This window comes from Mesoplodon densirostris, chromosome X, assembly GCF_025265405.1.
Source record: "Mesoplodon densirostris isolate mMesDen1 chromosome X, mMesDen1 primary haplotype, whole genome shotgun sequence".
Lineage (NCBI taxonomy): Eukaryota > Metazoa > Chordata > Mammalia > Artiodactyla > Ziphiidae > Mesoplodon > Mesoplodon densirostris.
The window spans coordinates 29,366,198-29,389,892 of record NC_082681.1 but is presented as its reverse complement, the minus strand read 5'-3'; the positions used below and the strand labels follow the sequence as shown (position 1 = coordinate 29,389,892).

Here is a 23,695-nt window from a genome sequence, read left to right as displayed (position 1 = left end):
ATCTTAGCTTCTGATTCACTGTCACTTTCCCCAACTCTATTCCTTTCTTAATTTTTGGAGATTTTCAAATACACGTTAGTGATTCTTCCATCATCGTGGTCTCTCAGTTCCTTGAATTCCACTCTTCCAAAGATCTCCTGTACCCTATCTCAGCCATTCACTCCATATCCTGAACTTTAATATTACCAATAGCTACAACTCCTCAAAGTGCTAATTTCACATATCCCCCCTTAAGTGGGTCCTTAATGCTGCTGGCCAATCATACTCTATTCCTCTTGTCCATTCACTCTCCCACACTCTTACACAACTATTTCCTACTTTCTCTCCTAAGCTCCAATACCTCCTTTCTCATCCTCTCTCTCAGTTGATGACCTTGCTTTCTATTTCAGCACGAAAACTGGAGCAATCAATAGGACTTCTATAAATTCTCACCATCAGATCTACCCACCTACCAACAACTGTACCCACATATGCTGCCTTTCCACCTGTTATTACAGATGAATTCTCTATGCTATTTAAACTCCATCCATCACTTATGCCATAAACTGCATTCTCTCTATCCTACTCAAGAACACTGATCCAATAATTCTCTCCTCTTTCTCCTACATCACCAGTTTTCCTTTCTATTCAATCATTCCCATCAGCATATAAATGTATTATCTCTCCCATCTTCAAAAAAAAATCTTGAGTTCACTTCCTCTACCAGCTATCACCCCATTTGTCTGTGCCTCTTTGTAGCAACTCTTTCACACAGCTGTCTGTTCTCATTGTCTCCAATACCTCTCCCCCCATTCTCTTTTAACACCACCTAAACTCTACAAATATGGCTAGTTCTGACCTCCCTGCTGATAAATCAAATGACCATTTTTTAGTCCTCATCTTAAATGACCTATCAGAGATATTTAACAGAATTGATCATTCCTTCTTCCATTTAGCTTCCAAGATGCTATATTCTTTTTGTTTTCCTCTTTCCTTATATGTATGTGTTCCTTCTATACCTCCTTTGCTGGTTCCTCCTCTTCTCCCAGGCCCTTTAACATCGGAGTGCCCCAAGGCTCAGCCCTTGGTTCTCTTATGTCTCTATATCTAACTTGATGATTTCATCCAGTATCACAACTTTAAATATCATCTATGTGCTTTTGGCACCCACATTTCTATTTCTAGCCCAGTCCTTTCTCTAGAACACCAGATCCAAATATCCAGTTATTGGGACTTCCCTGGTGGCACAGTGGTTAAGAATCTGCCTGCAATGCAGGGGACACGGGTTCAAGCCCTGGTCCGGGAAGATCCCACATGCCGCGGAGCAACTAAGCCTGTGCGCCACAACTACTGAGCCTGTGCTCTAGAGCCCGCGAGCCACAGCTACTGAAGCCCGTGTGCCTAGAGCCCATGCTCCGCAACAAGAGAAGCCACCGTAATGAGAAGCCCACGCACCGCAGTGAAGAGTAGCCCCCGCTCACCGCAACTAGAGAAAGCCAGCACGCAGCAACGAAGACCCAATGCAGCCAAAACTAAAATAAACAAATAAATAAGTTTATAAAAAAAAAAAACAAATATCCAGTTATTTACTCAACATCTCCACTTGGATATCTAAATCTTTAACAGGTATGTCAAACTTAACATGCCCAAAACTGAATTCCTGATTCCTACCCACAACACTCTACTTGGCACATAAGAGGTACTCAGTCAATATTTCTTAAATGAATAAATTTTGGGTTATAACGGTGACTGACCATGGTACTATTACTACTATTACTGTGTTTTGAATCCAGAAATCAAGGGTGAGAGTCATCATCTCCTTCCTCTTTCCTGTGGCAAGACAACTCCAGCCAAGTTTGTCTTTAAATATCCTCATACTTTCTAGTACTCCTTTCTTCCTGCCCTTTGTGCTGACCTTCATGCTGTCCCTAAACCCTCTATTGTAGCAATCCCTGTTAGGAGAATCAAACAGACATACTTGCCCAATTTTCCAAATTGGTCATGTGCCCTAAAACTGTTTACATCTGTACCACCCTTCCAAGTCAGAACATCCAGTATAGCTGACCCCAGGTTGAAACCAGAATTAAAATCACTCTCACTGACTTCATAGCAGAAATAATTACCTTTGCCTAGAAGTCCTAAGCATTAAGGAAAAAAATTAAAAGAAGCCTGTTGATCCAAATAATTTCCAACTGGTGAAAACATGGGTTATGGTCAGTGGGAGTAAACATTTTCAGGTAGTGATGGGGAGGGGGGAGTGGAGTTAGGCAAGGGACCAATACACAGGGTGAGCATACACGCCTAGGAGCCAATTCCCCAGGTTACATGCCCTAAGCAGTTTTTTATTTTCATGGCTTTTCCTACTTTACCTCCCAAGACCACAAATTATCTAAAAGCCCTGACATTTCTTCCCCTGCCCGCAGTGGTCCTTAAGACTGCATATTCTCAAAATAAGATAGCTCAGGCAAGAGAAATAAGGGAATGCTGTTATACAGAGCAATACAAGGGTTACTCTTTCCAATAATAGGTCATTTCTAAATCAAATGTTTCTTGGTTGGGTATTTCTTATATAAGACAAAGGCCCCATTATCTACTAAAAAAAGGATCATTCTAACATTGGTCAACCCCCATGGATATTTTAATTCAGCTCAAAAAGTGTTACCAATATGAGGAATATTTTCACATTAAAATTTTTAATTCTGAAACTCACATTCAACTAACAATACTTGATATTAAGCAGTAGGTCATCCATATTCACTGCAATATGCTCTGAAAACCTCCGTCTCCAAAGCCCTAACCTATATTCTAATTAATCGTGCCCAAGTTAAATTTCAGCTACCCTGTCACTTCAGCAGTTGGCTTCATGTTCTCAAACCCAAAACAATCAAGGTGCCTCTTAAAATGTGATGAAACACTTGAACTTCTCTTTCTCTGTACTAAGAGCAGACTCCCTGGCTACTGGTAGGAATAGGAACGTCTGCCATCACTAATTTTTGAACCAAGGTGAAATGCTCTTGCCCCAAAACCCTGCCATTCATCTTGTTTGGTATCAAAAAGCTATATGCTTTTAGTTCTGATCTAATTTCTCTTCTGGAGCATTCCAGAAAAATGGAAAACTGAAGATAAGCAAAGGCAGTAGGTGGTATATATTTGAGAATCCTAAAAGAAAACTGTCTTACTATCCTGAACTTGAGCTCCAGAGGACAGGAATAGACACTCTTTACCAGAGTAGCCTCAGTGCTTAGCAAAGCAACAACATACCCTAAAAACTCAATAAATGAGTACTTCTTGACTAGTTGAATATCCCAGGCATGTAGACAAATTAGGAAAGCTATATCAAAAAGGCAACAGAGGCCTTATTACATTAAAATCCTCCATGCTATCAAGAGAGTTATCTTCCTAAAACATAGATCACTCATTTGTAGTAATTAGTGAACATTTACCATAGGCTAAGCAATAAATTAATCCAGAGAAATTAGTAAAATATAGACCATCCTAAATGACTAACAATCTAGCAAAGGAGACAGACATAGTTTATTCTATATAACCTGATAAGTGCTAGAAGCCTGTGTCAAGTTTTATGAGAACAGAGTTTAAGAAGTGACTAATTATGCATGGGTGAAGTGCCCACCAAAACTTTACAACGCAAGTAGCACTTGATCTTAAAGAATAAATAAGAGTTTACAAGATGAAGAAAAGATAGGCGAGAGGGGGTGGGTAAGAACAGTTTTCTAGTTATAAAGAACTGCATGTAAACAGAGGTCTATACATAGCAATGCCCCTACCTAAGTTCAGGAAATGGCTAGTAACTGAATATGACTAGAATATGAGGTTTGAGGGAAAAAATCATTAAAGATGAGGCTAGAAAGAAAGAATGGCACTAGATGGTGAAGAGCCTTTTCTGCCACATTTAAAAGTCTGAATTTCATCCTGCAGGCAAAGGTTTTTAAGCAGTGAGTCAATTAGATCTCTTTCAGAATGTAACAATAGTAATAATATGAAAGGTGGATTGAAAGAGAAATAATCAGAGGCATAGATTTGCAAGATAACTACTGTAGTGGTTTAAGTGAAAAATGATGTAAGATACGTCTCAAGAATTTATCCACATCCATAAAAAATTCCAATGGTAACTACCTGTACAATAAAATTCTAACTCAGTACAGTGTTCAAGGCCCTTGACAATCTAAAGTTGTGCCAACCTTTCCAACCTCACTTCCTATCCCTTCTTTTCCCCACATCTTACAATCCAGCCACATGAGACTATGTACCATTTCTTCAATATGTTACGTACATTCATACTGCCACGTCTTCACTGACACACTATTTGTTACTTCTGCACAGACAACCCTCAACAAACTCCTACTCATCCTTCAAGGACCAGGTTTAAAAAAGGTTCTCTCTGTGAAGTCTTCCCTGACTCCATCTCTCTCAAGGCAAAAATATATTATGCTTTCTTCTAGGCTTTCACATCACATCATTCATACCACTAATGTAGTTTTTTCTATCCCCTCTGCTAGAATGGCTGAGCTGAAACCAGTCGTTAAGAAATAAAATTCAAATTAAATTTTACATGTAAAATCACAAAATTAACATACATACACACACACACACACACACACACACACACACATATTTTTCTTTACCTGGTAAAACTTGAATTTGAACCCAAGAATATGACACAGTGTTTGCGGTTCACACATACTCATGTAAGATTCTAATAAAGATATAAAGAAGTCATCGTGTTCTGGCCTGCATTCAAACACTTCTAAAATGACATCCAGAACTCTATTGGGATCCAGATTAAAGCATCCTGCAACAGATGGATATACACAAATTCAAAAGTGATTATACATAATTTTTAGAAAAGCCATTAACCTTCAGGGACAACATACATAAAATAAAAATGTTTTTAAAAACAACTTTTTTCTTACAACTTTATTGGAGTATAATTGCTTCACAATGGTGTATTAGTTTCTGCTTTATAACAAAGTGAATCAGTTATACATATACATCTGTTCCCATATCTCTTCCCTCTTTTACAAGTTTGCTTCCCCTGCCCCAGAGGGAAATCTTCATAATTTTCAAGGTCATCACGGTACTCCCCACATGTTACAGATGAGAAATATGACTTGCCCAGGATTGCAAAGTGGGTTAATGACAGGGCTTAGGCTGGAGCCCAGGACCTGTGACACTAAGTCAAGTGAAATTTCTTCTATGCCACATCATCTCATCAGTTCTTGACTACTCACGCTAGTGAAGGAGATTCACATTTTTAATTCTTAGCAAAATATGAAAATCAAACAATATATCTTATAAGTTAGGCAACTAAAGGTTTTTTTATGTTTTATGCAGAAGTGTTTGGAATGTTGACAAATGAGTTAAAAGTTCAGGTTCATGAAAGTAGAGCATGATTTTTATAATCATTTTTTAATTTATCTTACATATACAACAAAACTACAAAATGTAGTTGTACATTCATAGTTTTGGGCAGCATTCTAAAGGAAAACAGGTATACTGCTAATACTAAAATGATGAGAATACAAGGAGCTAGGGACAAAACACAAGCAAACAGAGAAGTAAGAAAACAATCTAGGTAGAACAGGAAAGGGAAAGGAAAGAAGCACTTAATAGGTACCAATGGCTACTTATCCTTGCTAATCTCCTAGGGTAAGCTAAAAAGGGCCAATAGACATGAATTTAATAAACATTCCTATCAGCCACCCTACTCTTAATACATTATTACCTCTATTTGCATTCAGCTTCAGCTGTTACCATAATTACATTATAGCACAGTCACATCATATGTGCATTTAATTTGAGAATGCAACGATTTACACACAGCAAAATAAACAAAAGAGAGAATTTAAATGATATAGTCAATTCCACCCACCATTCCTCTCAAAATAATGTATGCTTATGACCCGGAGTGAGCACATCAATCGGCTGTTCCCTCAGTTTATATCAGTTCCCTCATGCCTTGTGCATCAAGCTGAATGGAATTCTACTATTTTTAATTACGTATTTTTCATTAGGCATAGCCCTTAAATGCAAGCTAACCACTTCATCTGGGGCAAGCAAATAAACACTGATTTCTTCTAACGGTGGAGGAAAAAGAACAACTGTGTTAACTTAGGGAGAGATGTTAGGTCTAAACACTATACCTTATGGATGACTTAGAGGATTTTTCAAAGAAAATTCTTATATATCCTATTAATGATTTCCAGAGTTACTTCTATTATCTCCACACTTAAGTATATTAAATGCTATAAAACTAATGTCTAATTTGCAGTATCTTAGCAATCACTTAGAAAACCAAACTCTCCAAATACAAGAAGTATTTCTTTCCTCTTTTTATGAAACGCAAAGTTAAGAATACATTTTCTTCCATTTCTCTCATACTAAGGAAAGAAAGGACCAACGCAGTGATCATCTCTTACTGAAAAGAGCTCCAGACTTTCATAAATTCTCCAAAGAGATGTTTACCTAAAGTTCTGGGAAGAAAACTTCTAAATAGTTTTGCCTGTCCTTGCACCCCAAAAAGTATGGCTTATGAATGTACAAGTGACTCCAAAATAGCAACTGGAATTTTTAAATGCTGCTGGTGGAAATATAAAATGTAAAACAGTATGACTGCTTTGTAAAATTGGCAGTTTCCTTAAAAGTTAAACTTAACACCCACCATATGACCCAGCCATTTCATTCCTAGGTATTTACCTCAAGAGAAAAAATGTCTATGTCCATACAAAGACTTGTACACAGATACTCACAGCAGCTTTATTTATAATAGGACACTGAAATATCCATCAACATGTGAATGGATAAACAAACTGTAGTACAGTATAATTGTAGAATATACAGTGGAATACTACTCAACAATAACAAGGAAAGAACTACCAATACAAGCAACAACATGGATGAATTACAAAATAATTATGCTGAATGAAGTAAGCCAGACCCAAAAAAAACTCACTATATGATTTCATTTATAAAAGAATTATAGAAAATGCAAACTAATCTATAGTTTAGAAAGCAGATCATTGATTACCTGGGGAGGAGAAAAGAGAAAGTACGGGGGGGAATGAAATACAAATGGGCAAGAGGAAACTGGGCGGGGAGTGATAGAAATGTGCATTATCTAGATTGTGATGATGTTTTCACAGGTGTATACATGTGTTAAAACTCAAACTGTACACTTCAAACATGCACATTTTATTGTATATCAATTATGCCTAGATAAAGCTGAAAAAAAAAGTCACTGACAACAGATTATGGAAGTAGGATCTAGCAAATTCTCCAACCTTATAACTGCTCCTATATTTAATAAATATAAAAGTTCAATCAACTAAATAAAAATGAATAATGCTCTACTCTGTCAGAGAGGACAAAAAATACACTGAATATACTTTTGAAAAAATGGCTGGCTTATAATTACCCATTATGCTACATCCACAAAACTTGTGAATAAGGACTACAACAGCAACATGTTACATGGAAATGTGTTTCATTCACATTGCTTTAAAGTTTATATTTTCAATGTGCTACAATATGAACCATTGACATTATGTTTTGTTTAAACAGTATTATTCCATGAAGGCTATTTTAACAGTGATCTGTACAGTCAACTAACTACCAATTTCTTTCTAGAGGCAATTTAAGGTAGTAACCTACACAAAAAGGATGCAACTTTTATTTATAATAGATAACAACCTTTGTATCTTTCACAAAAGAAAAACTGGCTTAGGAATTTTCTATTATATGTCTCAGGTGCCATAAGTTAGTCCAATCAGTTGGAATGACCTATGCTACATAATATGGAAAAAGTAGCCAAACCAAGGACTTAGAAAACCATTTTTGAAACCTTAGAGATTTGCTAAATAACAGTTAAGCTATTTCACATACAAGATTTTAGTAACAATAAGTAAGCTTGAAATGTCCAAAATAATTTTTTTCTAATGGCAGCTGTGGTAGAACAGACACTCTTGTGCTCAAACATCTTAAAAAAGGCTTTTATCCAGCCCAAGCATCAACAGTCATGTGATCTTGAGATAGATCATAAGCCTAGCTCCCTACCTCTACCACCAGCTACATTAAGGAATATACACACACACATGCCTTTTGAGGAACAAACAGGGAACCATATCGGAAGCGGAAACATTTTTAAATGGTGGACTTGTAATGGCCATGGATTTATTCCTTCATTTAAATAAACATAAAATAACCACCCACTAAGTGCCAGGTGCTTGTGATACAGAGATTAATAAAATGCCTTCCCTACCCTTGAGGAGAGTTCACACCTTTTGGATGATATCATCTTTGAAAAAATGCATTGAAAAGTAACTGAAGGCTCCCCAAAGATGGACAAGATGGCCAGTATATTAGAGCAAGTAATTGCAACTAGAGGCCAAAAATATGATAAAAGTGACAATGGTTCTTTTAGGAATAGGTCAAATTGAGATTCTTAACAGAAACAAAAAGGCCAAGGTAATATTGTAAACATGACTTGGAGAGATGTCCAGCCTGTACATTTCAGACAAGAAAACAGAATGATAGTGTCAACCATCATGTCCTGACAGAATAAACCTTACAAGACAAAGAAAAACCATGTTTTGAACAAAAGGACATGACCTGGCTCTGGCATGTAGAATTACTTTAGAAACAGGCTATACCATGGTCTCGATGTTTTTTGTACCCCCAAAATTCATATGTTGAAATTCTAATGCCCAGTGTGATGGTATTAGGACGTGGGGCCTTTGGAAGGTAAATAGGTCATAAGAGCATAGTCTCATGAATCAGATTAATGCCCTTTAAAAAGAGAGCTCCGTTGCCCCTTCTACCATGTGAGGATACAAGTTAGCAGTCTGCAACCTGGAAGAGGGCCCTCATGAGAACCCAACCATTCTGGCACCCTGATCTTGGACTTCCAGCCCCCAAAGCTGTGAGAAGTACGTTTCTGTTGTTTATAAGCCCCCCAGTCTGTGGTATTTTGTTACAGAAGCCTAAATGGACTAAAACAGGCTAATAACTTATGCTAGACTATTTCTAAAAAATAGTATTTGCAAAAAACTGCACATCTCAAGGCAAGAACCAGAGAGCCAAGATGCAGAGAAATGCACCCAACAAAATAGAAGTATAACTGTAAAAACAACTATGCTTGAGAACACCAATTGCTGTCTTCTTTTTCATAGTAGAGATAAACAACTTCTTCATAACTAGTGTATAGTAAAGAAACTCCAATAAAGCAAAACCTTAGGAAAAGGAAGCAGTCAACTGGTTTCCCATAGATGACAAAAAGATAAGAAGCTTCAAGGCTTAATGGCTCTTATATCCATACTGAGCCAAAGACAAAATGCTAAGTACACTCAAGATAATGTAGTCAAAGAGATTAAATGTCCCATAATCTACCAAAGAATAAAATCATTTGACTTGGGATTTTATTTTGTTTTTAATGTTTCTCTGGTCACTTAACAAGCAACCAAGAGGACTTGTGAGACTGAAGGAGGAGAGACGCTCACCCCACCCTTCCCCATCTCCAGCCAAATCTACAATCTTGGACACCAGGCGACAAATGAAGGTCCTGAGGTTTGGTGAAGAGGGCTCTGATTCTGGGTGAGAAGGAAAGGATCAGAGAGCCAAGGCCAAAAAGATCCTGGACCACTAAACCCAAAACCAGGAAGAACCATTTTCAGTCTCCAAAACCAAACTCAGAACTTCCCTGACGGTCCAGTGGATAAGACTCCGTGCTCCCGATGCAGGGGACCCGGGTTCGATCCCTGCTCAGGGAACTAGATCCCACATGCCACAACTAAGAGCCCGCATGCCGTAACTAAAGATCCCACACACGACAACAAAGATCCTGCATGTGGCAACGATCCCACATGTTGCAACTAAGACCCAGCACAGCCAGCTAAATAAATAAATAAATAAATAAACAAACAAACTCAAGTAAGCTAGCTCCATGACTAATTTTTAGCCAGAACTTCTGATTTAGAGCAGCGATCAGCATACCATGGCCTATGGGTCAAATCCATTTGATGTTTGTAAATAAAGTTGTGCTGGAACACAGACACACATTTATTTACATGTTGTCCATGGCTGCTCTCACACTACAATGGCAAAAGTGAGTAGCTGCAACAAAAACCACATGACCCACAAAGGAAAAAAATATTTACTATCGCATCCTTTACAGAAAAGGTTTGCTGACCACTAATTTAGAAGAAAGAAAAGAACACCTAGCTATTACTTTTTTGAAGGGCATTCAGAAGAGTAGAGTGCTTATAGTTTAGTTCAGCAATCAAAGGAGTCCATCTTTGGGAATTCCCTGCGGTCCGGTGGTTAGGACTCCGCACCTTCACTGCCAAGGGCCCAGGTTCAATCCCTGGTCAGGGAACTAAGATCCCACAAGCCACGTGGCACGGCCAAAGAGTCCACCTCTGATATCCTTTCCTCTAATTTCTAAAAGATGCTTTTTGCCACCTTGATGCAGGGATCATTTGTGAGGCATCTATGATATGGCAGCTCAAGGGACTAATAATCACTATCCATTCCTGTTAAGTTTTTCAAGCTTACTGTCAGACAAACACCAGGCAGACTCATAATGGTTCCTATTCCTTGCTTTCTTGCAGTAAACAGCCCAAGGCTATCTGATAGGATATACTGTTTATTATATTTAGGACATAAACATTTTGATGTACCAGAATCTTTTAGGGAGCAAATGACTACCTTTTAACTATAGAATGATAAATAGGGATTTCTCCTGATCAGACCAAGTACCCTGAAATATAAGTGTATCTAAAATGCATGCCTCGGGACTTCCCTGGTGGCACAGTGGTTAAGAATCTGCCTGCCGGGCCTCCCTGGTGGCGCAAGTGGTTAAGAGTCCGCCTGCCGATGCAGGGGATACGGGTTCGTGCCCCGGTCTGGGAGGATCCCATATGCCGCGGAGCGGCTGGGCCCGTGAGCCATGGCCGCTGGGCCTGCGCATCCGGAGCCTGTGCTCCGCAACGGGAGAGGCCACAACAGTGAGAGGCCCACATACCGCAAAAAGAAAAAAAAAAAAAAAAAAAGAATCTGCCTGCCAATGCAGGGAACGCAGGTTCGAGTCCTGGTCCAGGAAGATCCCACATGCTGCAGAACAACTAAGCCCATGTGCCACAACTACTGAGCCTGAGCTCTAGAGAGCCCACAAGCCACAACTACTGAGCCCACGTGCCACAACTACTGAAGCCTGCGAGCCTAGAGCCCTGGCTCCACAACAAGAGAAGCCACTGCAATGAGAAGCCCGTGCACCGCAACAAAGAGTAGCCCCTGCTCGACACAACTAGAGAAAGCCCACGTGTAGCAACGAAGACCCAATGCAGCCAAATAAATAAATAAATTTATTTTTAAAAAATGCATGCCTCCCAGGGCCTCCCTGGTGGCGCAGTGGTTGAGAGTCCGCCTGCCGATGCAGGGGATACGGGTTCGTGCCCCGATCTGGGAGGATCCCATATGCCGCGGAGCGGCTGGGCCCGTGAGCCATGGCCGCTGAGCCTGCGCGTCCGGAGCCTGTGCTCCGCAACGGGAGAGGCCACAACAGTGAGAGGCCCGCGTACCACAAAAAAAAAAAAAAAAAAAAATGCATGCCTCCCAAACCAGATATCAGTTCTGCCAATGGCTAGTGAAGGAGATCAGACCTGAGATAGCTCTGTATAAGGTATTATCTGTCTAGGTTACTCCTAAAGAGAAAGCAATGGGAATAAACAAAAGGAAACTCATCCAAAGATGCCATGAAAAGCAGGATGCTATGTTAGTGAACTGCTCTCGACAGATGAGACAAGGCCTACCTGACGTCTGCACTGAGGGGGAATCTGATAAATTCTAACTCTTAAAGAGTGAGTACTCACTGGAATTGAAGTCTTAACCTCAACTTTAATGTCAATGAAAAACCCCTTTCGCAGACAATGGGGGGAGGAGGGAATCAGCTAGCCAAAGAGAAACAAACACTAAGCCAGGGAGATGAACTTTCTCAAATCCTCCATGTCAGGGAAAAGAGGCTAAGAATCACTATAAACTCTACTAGAAAGGGGGAAACATTCATTCGTTTTTCGATGAGTATTTATCCAGCACCTACATACCAGGCACTGAGGTTAGAGGTACTAAACAAAACAGACAAAAACCCTTGTCCTCATGGAGCTTACTTACATTCCAGTGGGGGTGTGGCATAAAATACGGTGCACATTATATGGTGTTAAGTGCTCAAAAGAAAGACAGTGAACCACAGAGAGTGTCGGGGTGAGGGGTGGCCATATAAGGCTACACTGCAGAGGTGGCATTTGAGTGTTTCTGGGCTAACGTGCTTTGCAGTACACCTGACGGACTAGAACAGAGGTTTAGCCCAAGAAATCAAATTGTTTATACTCATGGAATATCCATGTGAGTTATGAGCTTGCAGTTGTGACTGTCACACTGTTCTTCAGAGACAGTAACATAACCTGTTCTCTATGGGGACAAAGTTCAAGAAAAGAAAGTACACAGCATACATTTTTCCCAGTTAGATAAAAGCACACTTTCAAGAAAATCCCTCTTAGAAATGTTCCCAAAATAACAAAGGACTAAAAAAGTATAAACTCACAAGGACAAAAAAAAAATAGAAGAAACAAGGACAGACAAGAGATGTCAACAAATAAGCAGATAAAGTAAAAAAAAAAAAAAAAGTGAGGACCTTATACAGCAGAGAATTTTTTTGTGGGGAATACCACCTTAAGAGAGTACATGGCAGGATATAAGGAAAGACAAACTTATAGCAAGGCAGTACTGACAAACATCTCAAACTAGATCAAAATTCTGCAGGAAAAATGTAGAGCCTTCCCTAGAAAGAACAGAAAGGAAACCCTACAGGAGGATTTTTTTTTTTAATGGGTCACTGCTACACAGGTAAGCAAGAGCCCTGCAGCCTTAAGGGGCTGCCAGTCTTGGTGTTAATTTGACAATGGAAGAAAGTAGCAAAGAGACTAAATCAGCTGCCAGAACTAGACTTACTTCAAAGAAAAGGGTAAATTTAAACTAAAAGCTCCTTACCTCTATACCTGTTGGCCACCAAAAGCTTAAGCTAAAAACAAAAATTACTGTAGTAAATCTGGTTTTATCTGGGTCCCCACTGGAGAAGGGGGATAAGGATTGGGACACCTCCTCTCTCTTTCTCATCCATAAATTTCAAAAGCAGAGAAAGAACTGAGAATTGAGCATAAGCATCCTCTAAAATATAACCAGTGAAGCAGCAAATATGACTTTTCCAACAGGTCTCAAAACTTAAGACATCTAGGTGCTGCAAAATCTTCCCTGAGATAGCATAACACCTAACAAAGAGCAAAAACTCTTTCCATTCTTGAAAAATCAGGAGTACCCTATTTTTCTATCATTCATTCCTCCTTTCTATAGAAGCCAACTATTTCCTCCAAATGCTCAATGCAAATAAAAAGAACAATGCTAAAGAAATTCTATTTAAAAGGTAGGGAAAGTAACACTTTCCGATTTGTTACACTTTTACAACATCTGCACTTACTTTAACAGACTGTTGTAAAGATAAAATAAAATGTGTATCAAAGTTGCTCGGTATTTTTAAAATCAAGTTCAAAAGAACTAAACATCTCCACGTTTCAAGAGGTCACCGAAGATTTTATTACAGTTTCACGTTTGCTTACTTATTTTCTGCCCTCCATAAAATTATTGGAAAATACTTAAAAATTAAAGATAGAAATACTACAGAGCAGAAACTAATACAAACACAAAGGTAAGAGTAACAAAAAGATTTCTTATAAATATCATCCCAAATTTTTTTATTACTTAAAAGTACAAGCTAGACACTTCTCTCATTTCTTAATTTAAAAACAAAAAACTATAGGGAATGCACTAGTTTTGTCTTTATGGATATTCTTCAACAGTTAAAAAAATTTATCTTAGTAACACATAGTATATATAGATATACGTCTTACCTATTAAAGATTTGATATTTTCTAAGATCAAATCACTAGTAATATTTCCAGATAAATCTTGCCCCAATTCAGCAATCAGCTTGGCATAACCTTCATTTTCTTCTCTTAACAAATTAAATTTTTGCTGCTTATAACTGAAATTAAACATCATAAAGCAGATAAAATTAATTTCAATTAACAAGCTTGCATAAGAGTATTGTATTCTTCTCACTGAATTTTCTTACTCTCTTATATAAAACAATCATAAGAACAGTTGTTGAAAGTTTACCTCTTTGTCTACCTTTTAGGATAGAAAATAACAGTGATTCTTAAAGGACACCCCAATGTTAATTACACAAGGAAAGGATATCGCTAATAACATAACACTATTTCCATCATTGATAAGAATATACCTTAAAGCCACAGTTGTAAATTATTTTATTGGTAGTAATAAAAGCATTGAATATAATTTTAACTTCTAACACGGAAAAAAATTAACATTGGTTTCACACAGGTAAAGTTCACTGCTGACTCAATAACCGTAGGCTGCTCTTAAAAGGAAAAGACACATGCTAACAGCAACAACAACAAAAATCTTGAAAACGCCTTTAGAAACTTCTAGTATTCAACATGAGAACTAAAAAACATGCTCAGGTACTTGATCTGCAACATAAAAATACGTGTACTTACAAGAGTTTTGTCTTGATTTTAACTGACTTTTGATTGAATTGCTGTGATTGTTTGATAAGCCCTAACGATTCCAATGTTTCTGGATCCAAGCGTTCCTTTAGAACTGTGTCTGAAACTAAATACTGTATTAAAAAATATTAAAGGCCATTTACTCCTCAGCATTCCAACTATGCATTCACAATCTTAAAACATATTCAAAATTATTTTCCCAAATAAGAATATTAAAATCACCTTATATATATATACATCAACAACTTTATAAAAAGGCTTGGAACTTCAATCTAGCAAAAATGATGACTCTCCAAGTACTGAAACATACAGCTTTTTAAAAATTCACTAAAAATTATATGCCATGCTGTACACAACCTACAAATGACAAGAACTACAGATGTAATTCTGATTAAAATTGAGTCTGTCAACTGAATTTCCTTTAAGATAATGCAGCATTTCAGCCTTCTTTGGTTTCTACTGTTTAAGTCAAATTCTATTGTCTGTCCTTGCAGCAAAGACAAGGACATTCCTCCAGGTCTGAGCAATGGCATTCCTCCTTGGTTTTAAATTTATGAACATAAAATGGTTTGCTAGACAATGATTATGATGAGCTCTAAAATTAATTATTTTTAAACTACCTCCATTCTTTTTCTCCTTGCCTAATAGTTTATGAAAAATTGTTCAGTTTAAAAGCTGTCCATATCATTTCTACTCACTTGATAGATGCTTACCTTTTCCTTAGTTAGGAACTTACTAGGTCAGGAATATCACCAAATGTTTTCTATGCATAGATAGTTTAAGTGATATGGTAGCATGCCTATTTCATGCCATTTCAATTTTACAAAGCATTCCATTTCAAAACCCAAATCTCACCTTATAATGAATAGTCAACTGAATGTCAATATCCTCCTCCATTAACATGATTATCTGTGATTATAATCATTCCACATAAAATTTAGAAATGGAAAGTATTTTTTTAAACTTACCAAACATGCTAATACCAATTGTGTAAAAGAGTCTCTCTTGCTTTTTTCTTCTAAACAATTTGTCTCAGTATCTATAATGATGAAGAAAAAGAAAGATGAAAGTTTGATTTTTCTAGACTCCAGAACTATAATAAGATACCTGTTTTCTTTAAAACTAGCTAAATTTAAAACTCCTCATTCTGAATTTGGGGAAAAATTTAAACTGTGGTAAGCATAAGCAGTCCTTCATGTGCATATGAATATGTAAAGATTTATAAATACTTAGAATTTCTCCTGCTACTGAAAAACTGACCTTGTGACCAATGGCATATCCATAAAATGGTAAGTTGATTATGGAGCTATGTGCTAAGGCACCGCAAACAACAAAGCTTCCAAAAAATACTGTTTTCAAAAATGGAAACAGGGCTTCCCTGGTGGCGCAGTGGTTGAGAGTCCGCCTGCCGATGCAGGGGACACGGGTTCGTGCCCCGGTCTGGGAAGATCCCCCAGGCCGCGGAGCGGCTGGGCTCGTGAGCCATGGCCGCTGAGCCTGCGCGTCCGGAGCCTGTGCTCCGCAACGGGAGAAGCCACAACAGTGAGAGGCCCACGTACCACAAAAAAAAAAAAAAAAAAAAAAAAAAAAAAAAAGGAAACATTTGGGAATTCCCTGGCGGTCCAGTGGTTAGGACTTGGCGCTTTCACTGCCAAGGGCCAGGGTTCAATCCCTAGTTGGGGAACTAAGATCCCACAAGCCACACAGCACGGCCAAAAAAAAAAAGGGAAACATTCAAGCAAAGTTTAAACAACCACATGTCAGAGATGCTAAGGTAAAAAGCTGAACTGGGTGACAACGAAGATCTCTTCTAATACTAAAGATCCTATTACTCATGAAGATCAAACCCTTGACTTTGGCCACCTTGGTACCATGTTCTAACCAAGCTACTTGGTCACCAACTCTATGAAAACTGTATTAAAAGATATTTTTAACATCCTATTTTGAATTACAATTCTAGTCAGCAAACAAAACTTCACTCAAGATTTTCATTTTCTTCCTACTGAAATATTTTTTTAAAAAACTGAGACCTCCGGGCTTCCCTGGTGGCTCAGTGGTTGAGAGTCCACCTGCCAATGCAGGGGACACGGGTTCGTGCCCCGGTCCAGGAAGATCCCACATGCCGTGGAGTGGCTGGGCCCGTGAGCCATGGCCGCTGAGCCTGTGTGTCCGGAGCCTGTGCTCCGCAACGGGAGAGGCCACAACAGTGAGAGGCCCGCGTACCGCCAAAAAAAAAAAAAAAAAAGAAAAGAAAAAACTGAGACCTCCTTGAGTTTCAGTACATTATTCAAAAAATTTGTCAAACAATTTTCTGATCTAAAGTATAGAGGAAATAAACAATTAGCTCTAAATGCTAAGCATCAAAAACTTCAACCAGGATTAGCAGGATTACAAAATTGATCTCAGGATTACTGTTTTAACTGATTACACACCATTACCTTATTTTTAAAGTCAATTCATATTTAGAATGTGCTATAGAAAAAGGCACCGATTTTAGTGATGTAATAAAAATTGCCCTCTAAGAGTTCTAGGGCTCCCCCAGACAGACATCCTACAACTGCTTTGCTTCAGTTTACTTTCTACTGCCATCACTAAGAATCAAAAGAGAAGAGGACCTATCATTAAACACATCCATATTTTCCGGGGCCTTCTCTACTTTTCCTTCTTGGACAGTGCCATCTCCCAATATTCTGGCCACTACAGCTAAGCACACAGTCAGCTCAAGCATATTAAGGGAATTTCGGGGTGTAATTTATACAATGTAAATTGCAGTACAATCTCAATCTATCAATAAGACTTTTAATCTGTGTGTATCTCAACAATCCCTTCCAGGGACTCCTAGTTGTCTCCTCATTATCTAGTCTTCTGGTCCCTCCTCAGCCTAGAACTTCAAGGATACTAATCTTGAGGGGTCAGGACTAAAGTGGGCCTATTCTTTTAACCAATATCTATCTACCCTCAAAGGCCTTATAGTCCCTAAGATCTACCTCCAAAGTCCCCAAGATGAGAGCATTTGGGTACAGGTTCATCCTCTTCAAGTAAAGTCTACTCTCCCCTCAGCCATCGGACCTGATTAACTCTCTGGGCTCTGACCATGTTAGGAAATGCTTAATGGTACCTCAGTAAATTTCTTGGCTAAACTATCTCAATAATCAATATAGGGTTCTATTATCCCAATTATGCTTTTCCTGTTTTCTTTATTCTTTTTGTTCTAACTTATGAAATCATTCATTATTCATTCATTATTTCTGACTCCTCAACCCCAAATCAGCACCTAATAAGTTTTCTTTAATTTCCCTCTGATTTTCCTTAAAAGCCCTCAGCCATTTCCAACTCTAGGCCCACTATCACCAACCACCTAACCCAGCACAGAGGTCCCATCAGTGCATCAAGTCACATCAGACTCTCCTTTCGGGTTAATATAGCTCTCAGGCCCCCTCACCCTTACATGATTAATCTTTTAAAGGAAATTGTTATCTTAACCAGGAAAGTACAGCACTGATTTCTCTTATAACTGTTAAAATATTACAAAGATAACATGATATACTAGAAGGATCATGGACTCTAGAACCAAAAAAACCCAGGTTCAAACCCTGCCTTATACTAGTTGTGTGGCCTTGAAAAATCACTTTTCTGAGCTTTGATTTTCTGATCCATATATCTACCTTACAGAAATTGCTGTGAGGATTAAAATGAAATTAAATGCTTAACATACAGAAGGTGCTCCAAAATGGCACCTACATTATTATTACTGTGATCTTCATTATAATTATCATCATCATTATTATTAGAGGTAGCTTGCGTTCTTACTCCTATTCCCCTACCTTGGTATGGGGTCACCCTTGGATCATTTTTTTTCTGCCAAGGGTGGGGGTACCTGAGGGAGGGGGCAGGTGAGGGAAATTCTCTTTCCAAGTTTGCCATGCTAATCTTGCTTGTAAAAATGGACTGGATAGGCTAAAAGAAATTTCCCAAGAGCAACCAAACATCATCTTCATGAATTCATGTTACTAGTAAAAAGCAATGACTTGTAATAATAATTCATATTATATAACTAAATAACTGTGAAGGGAAAATATATCCTAATAAAATAAGTCAATATAAAAAAAGAAATTACTAGAACTTACTAGTAAGCTGATAATTGACGATTACCCAAAGAAAGATATAAAATGTACTCCTGACACTATCAATGAACAACAGCTTCCACACAATGGTACCTACAAATCACTCTTTAAGTCTTACAAATTTATAGTAAAAACAAACAATTTTCTAAATTGAAACCTGTCTCGTGTTATATTTATTAGTAACATAATATAATATCTTTAGTGCCTGCTCTAAAAATTAAGCTTAAAAGGTTTTTGTTGTTGGCATAAGTCAATCAACCCAATAGATAGCATGAACAAATACTTTATCATCTAAACCAGGATAGTTTTAAGATTGAAAGAAGGCACAATTAATAATTACGCCAGGAAAACAAAACAAAAAGGGGACATACGGTCACCAATCAATGGTCTTTTCATTTATCACTCATGGTCCACACACATTTTGACCTATTCCCAACCTTACTGTTGTTATAAAATCTTAAACGTCCTGAAGGATCAAGGACCAGACATTTAGATTTGTTGCAATCAAATCTGGGATTCTCAGTAAGACATTTAAGTAACCTATCTAATTCTAAGAGTTAAGATTAATGAGCTAAAATAATTCATTCCAGCTTGACAAACTCTCAGAGGATAAGTCATATTTTAAAGCGAATATTATAATGTTTGGTAATGTTTTCTAACAGGTCAAAGTTACAGAAAGCATAAGACTGATGAGGAAAACTGTGCTCAAAGATACTTTATTCAGATTTTAAATCAAAGAAATAAATTTGTAATATACATTATTTTTTAAATCCATGCCTCCCATGGAGGGACACTACCTTTTGTTCTAAGTAAAAGAAATATTACTTTCTTATCTTGCATGATTCTTACTTATTCTGGACAAATAGAGAAGTTGCTATTTCCAAGGCTGGTTTCTCATCCTCAAAACCAAAGTACTTTTGATTACTTTGGCTCTTCTTGCTCTCTTTAAAATTAAGAAGAATCAGAAGAGTACAATAGTAAAGTAAATACCTCTTGAGTATCCTAAGTTTGAGATTCTGACATTCGTTGATAATCTGCATTGAATAATATTAATTATGTGGTTACTAAAATCTGAATAATTCAGACTAACTTAACTTCAGAAAACCTGGCTTTTTTACTAGAAAGGACTTAATTTAGCTCAATTTTGTATAAAGATACATTGTGAAAAACTCAAACTATTTGAATTATAAACTAAAACTATTTAAAGTTAGCTTATAAATAGTAATTATACTCACATTTGACTTATAATATATATTCCCTATAAAGTAAAAAAAAACAATATATTCTAGATTTGTAGAAACATTTGTAAAATCCTTAGTTTGAAAGAAAGCATTTTATTTAATACAGTATATTAATTTACCAAACAGCACTTTTTACAGGTGAAATAAAGGCCTATTAATACCTACCTAATATGCAGAATACGTCAGCAAGAACGGAGGGCATATCCTCACAAAATTCCTAATTTAAAAAAATACAATTATTTATAGTAAATACTAGAATAGCACACTAGCAATTATTATGGTTTCAGAATAACACTCCAGTAAAACTTAAAAACAAAACCCTAATACCACTATGTTGACAGATAATAAAAGTTTTCAAGTTTCATAATGTAGAGAAAATTAAGAGGGAGATAATGGTTAGAAAAAATGTTTAAATGTCTACCATGAAATAACTTGAGTTAAAAAAAAAAGAAACTTAAAACAAGCACCTCAGGAAATAATAAAGAACACAAATGAGTAACATTTTTCCAGTGAAGTTTCATGTCAGAAACCACTGGAATTTGGAGTACCTTACACCTACCTAAAGCAAGACTGTTAAATATGGTACATTTTTCATCTAAAACTTTAAATGTTGTGCTCAGGCCTGAGTCAACACTGATCTATGCAAAAATCATAGTATTATCAGAACAAAACTCTAAAAAATGCAATAATAATTACAAGCTGTTGTCTCATAACTCAAGATTCTCTGAAGATGAAAATAATTAGCAAAAATCTATCTTTATTTTCTTTATGCACTGATGTTTGCAGCCTTTGGAGAAACTGACCCGAAACTCTCCCCTCATTTCTGGATGAATACTTCAGCATTTATCCTAGATTTGTCTCCTGACTTCCCACTCCCACACCCAATTTTAGAGCCATTTTCCATTAGTAAGGATCATAGTTCAATTATTGCAATTAGTTTGCTGGCACTATAGCAACCCTAAAATTAGCCTACTTTCAGAGAGTAAAGGAAAGAAATATAATTCTAAAGAAAAAACTGGTAGCTGTAAGAGACAGACAAGATATGTTTCTGTGGCTAAGATATGGGACAGTGCAATATAGGACTATGAGAATCTAGCCACGACAAAGAATCCAGCTGCAGAAGTATATATATCACTAAGGACTCAAAGAAAGGGAAGCTAAGTAAGAACAAAACACACATTAAGTTCATTTGGACTATTCATTTTCAATAAATGGGAAAAGTATTAGAATCAAATTCCATTAACACACTAAAACCTATACTGATGCCCAATTTACAGAATGAAATAACCTTAATTGCCAATCAGACATTAGTCTCTTCTTAAGGGCTATGAAATTTGGCTATGTCTACTTGAATGCAAGTGCTCCAAAACAATAGAGCAAGACAAGAGTTTTCAAACATGGAATATTAGTTGTTGAAGAAATAGACTACTCCAACACAAGCTAATCAGATAGAGACAGTTTAGAGGTAAAGGAGAAACTCATATTGAACCTCTACTGCTCAAATACATCTCAACATGAGGGGGGAAAAAAATCACAACTACTAAACATAGAAAGTCCTTAAGACCATCCTCGGGAAAGCACAAAAATCATAGAAAGAAAAAGGCTACAGAAGCTTAAAGCAGCACAGGGGAAATTCATACTGACATCAAGAAACTCCAGGTACCACCTCAATAATACTTATTATGAAAGCTGTTCTCAACTGGGCAGATAATTTTATTTATACAAGTGTAAAATCCAGCCTAATAATAATAGAATAATACACCACTTGTAATAAAATGAAACTTAACTCCTGCTTTACAATAAACACCCTTACAATTTGAGAGTTCATCTTTCAATTCAAATACCAAACAACCATGGAAAGTATCTGGTCTGAATCTAACTTAAATTCTCTAATAAATAAAAGAGTGAAACAGAATAACCACTTAAAGGTTAGGGAAAAGTCTAGTTATTATTTTCTAAAGCAAACAACAAACAACATGATAATTAGCATCAAGCAAACATTAGAATCATACAACCTCAATTTAAAATAATTTAATCCTCAAGTTTTTAAATATATTTAATTTCTAAACATAACCACAAACAAAAGAAAATGCCTTGTTATGCTATACTGGGAGAACAGTCTAACTAAATTATTTTTTTATAGGAGCTTTTTTTTTTTGCCCTCCCAGCTTACGTAATATTTCCTGCTCTACTCACAACCAGAGAAAAAGATTAAAATACCTATATTTCTGTCTAGCAACAATGGCTTACCAATATTATCTTAAAACATTCACTACTATAATTGTGAATAAAATGAAGCACAAGTTATACACTTCAGGGATCCTTCCATCAAAGGCAAAAAGAAATATGTAACAATTATCAAATTTAAAAAACATATATATACTTACATTAATATCATTAAGAACATTAGATGCCTGTTCATGCTTTAGATTTCCTTTAATGACATGGTATGATAACTCATAAAGGGCTTGCTGGAAATCTGTCAAACATAAAAGAAAGAGTATAATGACACAGTCTCTTGAACATGAAAGGCAGACTCTCTAGGGAAAGATCTACGTATTTCCTACTTCTCAGAATTATTATAAACATCAATAATGATTAAGAAAACTATACTTCTAATGCTTTTCCCTAGCAGATTTTTTCCTTTTATTTTCACAAAAACACAATACTTAAAGAGTAGAAAAAAGTTAACCTTGATTCCAGTACTATAACATAACTACTGCTTGAGCACTTCCTTCCAATCTTTTTCTATATGTCTACATATTTTACATACTTGCATTCATAGTTTACATCATTTGCTATTCTGATTACCTGACAAACACTTCTAAAAGCATTTTCTCGTGCTACCAAAGTCTACGAAATTATTTTTAATGAGTGCATAGAACTCTAGCAAGTGAATATAAACTAACCATTCTTCTCGCCAGGAGATTCACAGATTTTTCTAACTATATTCAGATTATAGTCAATTCAAACGCAGGGCTACACTGACAACAGATAAGGAATAGCAGTAAATATAAAATTTAATTTTACCCATATCCTACTGTCAGAGAAATTTCTCCCCAAAATCTCATTTTCTCCTCTATTTCCATCAGAATTCAAACTAAAATACATTCAGCCCTCTGTATCCATAGGTTCTGCATCCACAGATATGGAGGGCTGACTTTAGTCACTGTACACTGCCATTTTATATAAGGGACTTGAGGATCCTCGGATTTTGGCTATCAGAGGGGGCTCCTGGAACCAATCCCCTGCAGATACTAAGGGCTGATCGTAATTACATATGTACATACACACATAAAACATCAGTCCTGTGAGAACTGTCAACCACATGTACAGTAGTCTCATTCACTATTAATTAGCATAGCCCCCCTTTCCTGGAGAAGGAATTTGGGGAGGGGGGAGGAGTTAATGGTCAGGTGAACACCTCCTTTCTGCCACCTTTTCCTTTAGTCCCATACACTAAAATCTTTATCTCCTTCCTCTCATTAAAAGTAGGAAAACAGGGCTTCCCTGGTGGCGCAGTGGTTGAGAGTCCGCCTGCCGATGCGGGGGACGCAGGTTCATGCCCCGGTCCGGGAGGATCCCACATGCCGCGGAGCGGCTGGGCCCGTGAGCCATGGCCGCTGAGCCTGAGCGTCCGGAGCCTGTGCTCCGCAACGGGAGAGGCCACAACAGTGAGAGGCCCGCGTACCGCAAAAAAAAA

The 23,695-nt window shown here is 37.3% G+C and overlaps 1 protein-coding gene across 9 annotated transcripts in view; it reads right to left on the bottom strand.

The window, feature by feature from the left end:
• THOC2 (THO complex subunit 2) overlaps positions 1–23,695 on the bottom strand; it is a 115,036-nt gene that overhangs the window by 73,009 nt on the left and 18,332 nt on the right. For 5 of the 9 annotated variants that reach the window (XM_060086259.1, XM_060086262.1, XM_060086263.1 and 2 more), the window contains exons 3-8: positions 22,380–22,471; positions 20,158–20,209; positions 15,596–15,666; positions 14,619–14,740; positions 13,950–14,083; positions 4,623–4,789 (exon numbers count right to left, since the gene is read on the bottom strand). In XM_060086259.1, coding sequence (XP_059942242.1) covers positions 4,623–4,789; positions 13,950–14,083; positions 14,619–14,740; positions 15,596–15,666; positions 20,158–20,209; positions 22,380–22,471 — 638 coding nt within the window. Of the gene's footprint in view, positions 1–1,460; positions 1,512–4,622; positions 4,790–13,949; positions 14,084–14,618; positions 14,741–15,595; positions 15,667–20,157; positions 20,210–22,379; positions 22,472–23,695 lie in introns of all 9 variants that reach the window. The other 4 variants (XM_060086255.1, XM_060086258.1, XM_060086256.1 and 1 more) reach the window with 1 other exon arrangement.